Source organism: Hippoglossus hippoglossus, chromosome 21, assembly GCF_009819705.1.
Source record: "Hippoglossus hippoglossus isolate fHipHip1 chromosome 21, fHipHip1.pri, whole genome shotgun sequence".
Lineage (NCBI taxonomy): Eukaryota > Metazoa > Chordata > Actinopteri > Pleuronectiformes > Pleuronectidae > Hippoglossus > Hippoglossus hippoglossus.
This window is the reverse complement of record NC_047171.1, coordinates 706036-713400: the sequence shown is the minus strand read 5'-3', so window position 1 is coordinate 713400 and position 7365 is coordinate 706036. Positions and strand designations below refer to the sequence as shown.

At 47.4% G+C, this 7365-nt stretch overlaps 1 protein-coding gene across 2 annotated transcripts in view; it reads left to right on the top strand.

Moving 5' to 3' along the window:
• itgav (integrin, alpha V) overlaps nucleotides 1-7310 on the top strand; it is a 24876-nt gene extending 17566 nt beyond the window's left edge. Inside the window, exons 17-32 of one of the 2 annotated variants that reach the window (XM_034573361.1) lie at nucleotides 1-48; nucleotides 171-226; nucleotides 319-473; nucleotides 714-851; nucleotides 968-1035; nucleotides 1129-1273; nucleotides 1636-1728; nucleotides 1994-2073; nucleotides 3806-3886; nucleotides 3984-4089; nucleotides 4323-4481; nucleotides 4839-4970; nucleotides 5458-5571; nucleotides 5803-5910; nucleotides 6007-6126; nucleotides 7021-7310. The exon at nucleotides 1-48 is cut by the window's left edge and continues 60 nt beyond it. In XM_034573361.1, coding sequence (XP_034429252.1) covers nucleotides 1-48; nucleotides 171-226; nucleotides 319-473; nucleotides 714-851; nucleotides 968-1035; nucleotides 1129-1273; nucleotides 1636-1728; nucleotides 1994-2073; nucleotides 3806-3886; nucleotides 3984-4089; nucleotides 4323-4481; nucleotides 4839-4970; nucleotides 5458-5571; nucleotides 5803-5910; nucleotides 6007-6126; nucleotides 7021-7113 — 1696 coding nt within the window. In that variant the 3' untranslated portion in view covers nucleotides 7114-7310. Of the gene's footprint in view, nucleotides 49-170; nucleotides 227-318; nucleotides 474-713; nucleotides 852-967; nucleotides 1036-1128; nucleotides 1274-1635; nucleotides 1729-1993; nucleotides 2074-3805; nucleotides 3887-3983; nucleotides 4090-4322; nucleotides 4482-4838; nucleotides 4971-5457; nucleotides 5615-5656; nucleotides 5701-5802; nucleotides 5911-6006; nucleotides 6127-7020 lie in introns of those variants that run through there. The other variant, XM_034573362.1, reaches the window with a different exon arrangement.
• The last annotated feature ends 55 nt before the right edge of the window (nucleotides 7311-7365 follow it).

Below are 7365 nucleotides of genomic sequence, written 5' to 3'. Positions count from 1 at the left end.
AGAGGAGAAGACCTGCACACTTCCTGGAAGCACCACGCTCGTGTCCTGGTGAGTTCTCACCTGTTTGACCTCGTCCTCTCGCAGTGACATTGACTCACACGTTGTCACCGTAGACCTGATAGAAACGAGCAGTGTGTGTGTGCGGGGTTGTGACTGTGTGTGTTTTGCAGTTTTAAGGTGAAGTACTGTTTGAAGGCCAGCGGCCGTGGAGCTCCAGATACTCTCAGTGAGTAAAACACAAAAGATGCTTCAGTTACCAGCTCATTATCATCATCTTCTCCCTTCATCCCCTTTTTCTGTTCTAATCCTCGCTTCCAGAGTTCCAAGTAGACCTCATTGTGGATCGTCTGAAGCAGAAGGAGGCGACGAAGCGCGTGTTCTTTCTGCACAGTCGGACCTTTCAGTACTCCAAGAACATGACGGTGTTAAACGGGAAAGTTCAAGCCTGCGAGGAGCAGTACGTCTTCCTCAGGGTAAAGAACAACGCAAATGACACGAACTCTGAACGCCGACTAATGAAAATGGCTTTTAGAGATATGAGCAAAATAAATGATAAATACAGTGTTGAATATACACAATCATACATCTCCATGTTATCTTCAGACACACATCTGTTGTCTGGAGATCAACATGAACCAGTCGCTGCTCAATGCAGCTTTCTTATCTAATAAAGCGTTTCTTATCTTATTTATCTTAACGTCTTTGTCTCTCAGGACGATCGTGAGTTTCGAGATAAGATCACTCCCATCTCTGTAGCGATGGAATACAATCTGGACTACCAGCAGGCGGCGGACAACACCGGACTGCTGCCCATCCTCGACATTTCGACCCCTTCCAACGTCACCAAGCAGGTAACACCGGCGTGTGAGGATGTGGTCGTCTGGGTGTTCATCATCCAACCACCGATCTCCTCCGCTGCTGTTTGTGTCTTTTCTCTCTGCTCTGATCCTTCCTTTCTTCCTCCCAGGCTCACATCCTCTTGGACTGTGGAGACGACAACATCTGTAAACCAGACCTGAAGTTGACAGTGAAGAGGTGGGGCTCTCTGTTCATTCCTTCAGTCCGCAGCGTTTCATCTCACTGATTTCTCTTGTCGTCATTTTGTTGTTTAACGTTTTGTCGTCGCAGCGACCGTGAGCAGATCTACATTGGCGATGACAACGCACTGACCCTAATGGTCAGTGCTGAGAATCAGGGAGAGGGCGCCTACGAGGCCGAGCTCCACGTCTACCCTCCGCAGCAGGCCGACTTCACCGGGGTCGTCCGCAGTCTGGTACCGTCCCTTTATACGTTTTATAAACACAGTGCGACAGGATAAACGCATACGAGTGTGGAGCATGTGGTCGACTGAGACCAGCGGTCGCACCTGACCAGGACGACGATGGAGTAAACCTCCACCCCTGGAGGAAGCTCATCCTATATAATGTTTACATCCATGTGTTTCACCATCGTTGATGAGGTGGTGTGAGAGCAAGGAAGCAGTAACTCCAACCAAACACTGACACCAAGCACGCAGCTGTGTGGTCCTCACTCTACACATCCTGCACAGTCTCTGGATCTCGCCCAGTGTGGAGCCCTCAGATGAATGTGTGGTGGAACCTTGTGCGATGCTGACAGTTGTGTGTTTATTTACAGACTCTCTCCAGGCTGTCCTGTGCTTACAAGAAGGAAAACCAGACCAAGATGGTGGTGTGTGACCTGGGCAACCCCATGAAGGGAGGAACCAAGGTCAGTGACCACATCACTGTACCCGTGGGCGTGCTCATGATGCATTCTGGGTGTTTGAGGTTCCACCCTGAAGCTGTTGTGGGAAGTTGGTGGAGCAGATTTTAGTTGACAATAAATTCAAATATTAGGGAAAACAAAGGAATGTGTCTTTAGTGTTTCTGATATATAACCACTCATAATAAGACACTCCTCCACACCACCTATTTTAGTCTCCTTCTGCTTTCTGATTGGTCCTTTGCTGTCTCTTTTTCCTGTGATTGGCCAGGTGCTGGCAGAGTTGAGGTTCAGCGTGCACCAACTGTCGGAGGAGGACACGTCTGTCAGGTTTGACCTGCAGATAGTCAGGTACGGTCCTGTCAGTTGTCTGTCTTAGTCCAGCACTCACTTGTTGTATGAGAGGATCAGAACCTGAACAAGCATAACGACATAATGTGAGGATGACGTCATCTCCTGAAATCTAAATAACCTCCTGAAATGATCCAGTGAGAAACCAGAGAAACCAGAGTGAGCAGCAGTTCATGTAGAATCATGATCCAGTGTCACAGTGATCCAGTAACTTCTGTTCATCACTGAGTTCACTGCAAACAGGAGATCAGTCAATCAAGTCAAGAAAGACCAGGAGCTGATCACAGTCAATTCAGCTGCTTTTATTTTGAAAGACCAGGAGCTGATCACAGTCAATTCAGCTGCTTTTATTTTGAAAGACCAGGAGCTGATCACAGTCAATTCAGCTGCTTTTATTTTGAAAGACCAGGAGCTGATCACAGTCAATTCCGCAGTTTGAAAACTCTGTGGTTGTGTTTTAATCTGGACGAACAGAAAGTCAGACGTTTGTAAACGATGACACGTTCTCTTCCTGATTGGTCCTCATCAGTCACATGACTCGACGACCAGCGGTGAACACAAAGCGTCGCTAACACTTCCTGTCGGTAACAGTTACACTTTGTCGTCCCTGCTCTGACTCTTCACCTTCACTGCTCCTCCTTCAGAGGAGTTTCTGTTACTAAGCAACCAACTGCAGAGACAATCTACTTCCTGTTTACATCACATGACCGGTGTATTTGAAAAGTCATGTGACATGTGTCGGATTATTTCTGATCCGGACTGAAAACACGTCAGTGTGGTTGTTGTCTGGGTGAAATCCAGAGACAGAAAATGTGTGTTTACATTCCATCACACGTTGATGTGCGCGTCCTCTAAGTCGTCATCAGCGATACGTTGTTTATTTGCTGTGATGACAACGTGCTCCGCTGAGCAGCTTGTAAACAGTCGTCACGTCAGCTGAGCTGTTTTTCACCCAGAGCTCGTTGGTAATCCCAAAAGCCCTGGAACAGCAGGAAGCAGCCGTCTCTCTACATTCCTCTGTGTGTTTGTACTTCTGTGGGACAGAGCGGGGGGGTAGAAGTATGTTAATGATAGGTTTCAATAGTCTTAGTCACCCACAGTCCTCAGCTCTGTGTTAGTGAAAGTCCGTTTTTTTAAGCTTTGAGCGTATAAACCCAGAACTACAACGACAATCTGTAACAGCCTTTCTGAATCACAGCTCAGTCAAAACCGAACACACACACAAAACACATTTTTAACATTTTGATGTCACCTTCCTGAGGATATCATCCTTGTGCAGCGCAGACCATTGAAAAGAATGGATTTCAGAAGGTGGCTGTCGTTGTGTATCCGAACCATCGCTGTGAATCGTCTCACAGAGTTCTTAGTCGGACTATGATCAGTTTATCAGGAAGCTGGCTACATGTGTGAGGGAACTAAAATCAAATCTCTAACGTGATTCTTTTTTAACTGAATCTGAAGCAGTGACTTTTTAAATTAAAGATCTGTACTGTGTAAAATACTTAGTCTGTATTTGAACCAATGCGACTCTTTCTGTTTATAATATTACAAGTACAACCAGAGGAGCGTCTGTTTTCTCTATCAGGTCAAAGGCTGCTTCTTACAAAGCAGCAACAGAAACCAACATCCATCTGTTCTTGTATCTGTCATATACATGTTTTTTTATGTGTTTCTTTATTGTTCAGTTTTTTATTTTGCAGCAATAATTAAAGGATGTGTGTTTCTTCTTCAGCTCGAACCAGTACAACAACACCAGCCCTCGAGCCTCCAGCGTCACCAAGCTGGCTGTCCTCGCCAGAGTGTCCATCAGAGGGTAAAACACCGTCACAAGACAATTCGAGCAGTCACACAACTGGAGTAGTTTGTGTTTTTCACGTGTGTGTGTGTGTGTGTGTGTGGGGTCTTCCTAGGTCGTCGTCCCCTGGTCAGGTGCTGCTTCCTATTGCAAACTGGAAACCTAAAGACCCTCCTGTGGATGGAGACGACATCGGACCAGAGATATTACACGTCTATGAGGTACACACACTATATCTGGATATAAAGGAGTCAGTCTCCGCCTGTTTTTATATCATCAAATAACTGATTCAAACCAAACTGATCAGAAACACTTTAACAAACATCAGTGAGATAAGAACGAACAGAAATGACGGAAACATCTTTGACAAACGTTTATTTAACGTCAGTGCACGATCCCAGTCTCAGTTGTGTTTGTCGGTTGTTGGTTCGCATTAACTCTACTGGACCCTCAGCTCTTGAACAGTGGACCCAGCACCATCAGTAAAGCGGCTCTGGAGGTCCAGTGGCCGTACCAGTTCAGGAACGGTTCTCTGCTCTACATCCAAAGATTTGAGACGGATGGACCCATCAACTGCACCAGCGACATCGAGATCAACCCGCTCAACGTGTCGGTGAGAAACACTCGCGCTGCATACGTGCACGTTTAAATGATGATGCACACAGAACCTGCTGCAGTGCATTGTTCAACTGGTGGAGCAACAAAACCCACGACCATCAGTGTATCAGGCCCCAGAGGAAAACACAGGCCCAGCGCCCGACCCTCATTCAAACCAAACTTCCTTTCACCTGATTGGTCCAAACGAAATGTACTGTTGATCAAAAACTACAGATTTCTGCAGGTTTGAAAATAAAATTTAAAAATAACCCAGCTTCAGATTTAACACAGTTCTGATGAGTTTCAACGATCACATGTTGGTATAGATTGAAGCTTTATAGATAATTGAATATATATATTGTGTGTGTGTCAGAACCCGTTGACCTCAGAGAAGAACATCAGCGGAATCCCGCCCAGAGAGCGAGAGACGGAGGGAAGAAACAGAAACCATGTTCGCAAGAGAGACCTGGAGTCCAGAGACTCACAGACTGATGTGCAGATACTGGTACACACACACACACACACACACACACACACACACACGCACACACACACGCACACGCACACGCACACCATCAAGACTTATTTCATTATGACTCAATTATTTAACAATTTAATGTTTGTGTGTGTGTCTCTGTGTGTGTCTCTGTGTGTGTGTGTGTCTGTGTCTCTGTGTGTGTCTGTGTGTGTGTGTGTGTGTCTGTGTCTCTGTGTGTGTCTCTGTGTGTGTGTGTGTGTCTCTGTGTGTCTCTGTGTGTGTCTCTGTGTCTCTGTGTGTGTCTCTGTGTCTCTGTGTGTGTCTCTGTGTGTGTGTGTGTGTCTGTGTCTCTGTGTGTGTCTCTGTGTGTGTGTGTGTGTCTCTGTGTGTCTCTGTGTGTGTCTCTGTGTGTGTGTGTGTGTCTGTGTCTCTGTGTGTCTCTGTGTGTGTCTCTGTGTGTGTGTGTGTGTCTGTGTCTCTGTGTGTGTCTCTGTGTGTGTCTGTGTGTGTGCAGGACTGCTCCTCAGCAGCCTGTCTGAGGCTGAAGTGTCAGGTGGGCCGTCTGGAGAGGAAGAAGTACGCCATCCTCTCCATCTACTCCCGACTGGGTGTCAAAAACCTCCTCAGGGTGAAGAAACACACAACACAACTCTTGTCTCAGATTTCTTGGAATAGTTCATTTGCACAACAGAGTTTGATCAAAGTCTGTTTCCTGAAAACAATAAGTCGTAGATATCAGTAGAGTTTGATATTTGAATTGAAACAAAGGAGCTACTTCAGAGGACCCAGGTCAGTTCCTCAAGGTTTGATCTTTGTGACTGAAGAACGTTTGTCAGACTGACGTTGTTTTTCTTTTCAGACTGAGAATCAGAATCGTTCGTACGAGGTTCGAGCTACAGCCTCTTTCAGTGTCATCGAGATGCCGTACAAGAACCTGGTGTCTGAGCTACCGTCCAACAGCACCACTGTGAGACACACACAGACACACACAGACACACACAGCAGCTGAAGGACAAACACCTGGAGGGCTTGAGTCTGCCCAGGTAACTGAGTGTGTTTCCAGGTGACGGTGTCGGTGATTTGGGTGGCAGAACCTCCTCAGTCCGTCCCAGCATGGGTGGTGGCTCTGGCCGTGCTGGCAGGTCTGCTGCTGCTGGCCCTGCTCATCTTCATCATGTACAAGGTGAGGAACAATCTGACCATCTGGGATCCTCTGTTAATGTCTGAACCACCGGACTCTGGTTCCTCCAGAGGGGAGCGTTCGTAGAACTGGAACTTTGATCAACTCAAACGTTCAGTCAAACAGAAACGTTCTTATAAGAACTGAAAAGAGCTGGTAGACCAGGTCTCTGTGGGACCAGGTCTCTGTTGGACCAGATCTCTGTGGGACCAGGTCTCTGTTGGACCAGGTCTCTGTGGGACCAGGTCTCTGTGGGACCAGGTCTCTGTTGGACAAGAACAGGTCTCTGTGGGACCAGGTCTCTGTTGGACCAGGTCTCTGTTGGACCAGATCTCTGTGGGACCAGGTCTCTGTTGGACCAGGTCTCTGTGGGACCAGGTCTCTGTGGGACCAGGTCTCTGTTGGACCAGATCTCTGTGGGACCAGGTCTCTGTTGGACCAGGTCTCTGTGGGACCAGGTCTCTGTGGGACCAGGTCTCTGTTGGACAAGAGCAGGTCTCTGTGGGACCAGGTCTCTGTTGGACCAGGTCTCTGTTGGACAAGAGCAGGTCTCTGTGGGACCAGGTCTCTGTGGGAGCAGGTCTCTGTTGGACCAGGTCTCTGTGGGACCAGACCCCCTCCTGCAGGACTCCTGGTCCTTGTTGTCTCTGAGGACACGTCCTCATGCTGGCGTGCTTGGCTCGTTGTCCTGCTGCAGGAGGAGTCTGGACCAATCAGAGGCCTCCTGATTCGACAGTGATGAAACATCTCCAGTCGTTTATTTGATTATTTCTCATCTGTTTTATTTTTCAGTTTCCACCGATTCTTTCTTTATGAAACAGAAACGATTACTTACATGTATTTATTTCCAGAGAAATGTTTCCCCCCCCAACACTAAACATGTCTTCTTCTCCTCAGCTGGGTTTCTTCAAGAGAGTCCGCCCCCCCCAGGACGACTGCACTGAGAAGGAGCAGCTGCAGCCAGAGGAGAACGGCAACACTGACGCCTAGTGGTCAAACTCTGTAAATACTGGACAAAGGTCCAGGAGAGAATCAGGGTAAAAGGCTGTTGAGAGAATTTCACTGTATTCGCCGAGTGGCAGATAATGGTACTGGGTTAGGTTTCCATAGGGATTTAGTTTTTTGTTGTGTTTGTGCCAAACGTCCTGGTCCCAGATGAACTCCTCTCAGCTCCAGAAACATGGTTTCAGATCAGATCAGATCAGAAGATCAGATCCTGAGAATCCTGAGTCCTCAAGCTGC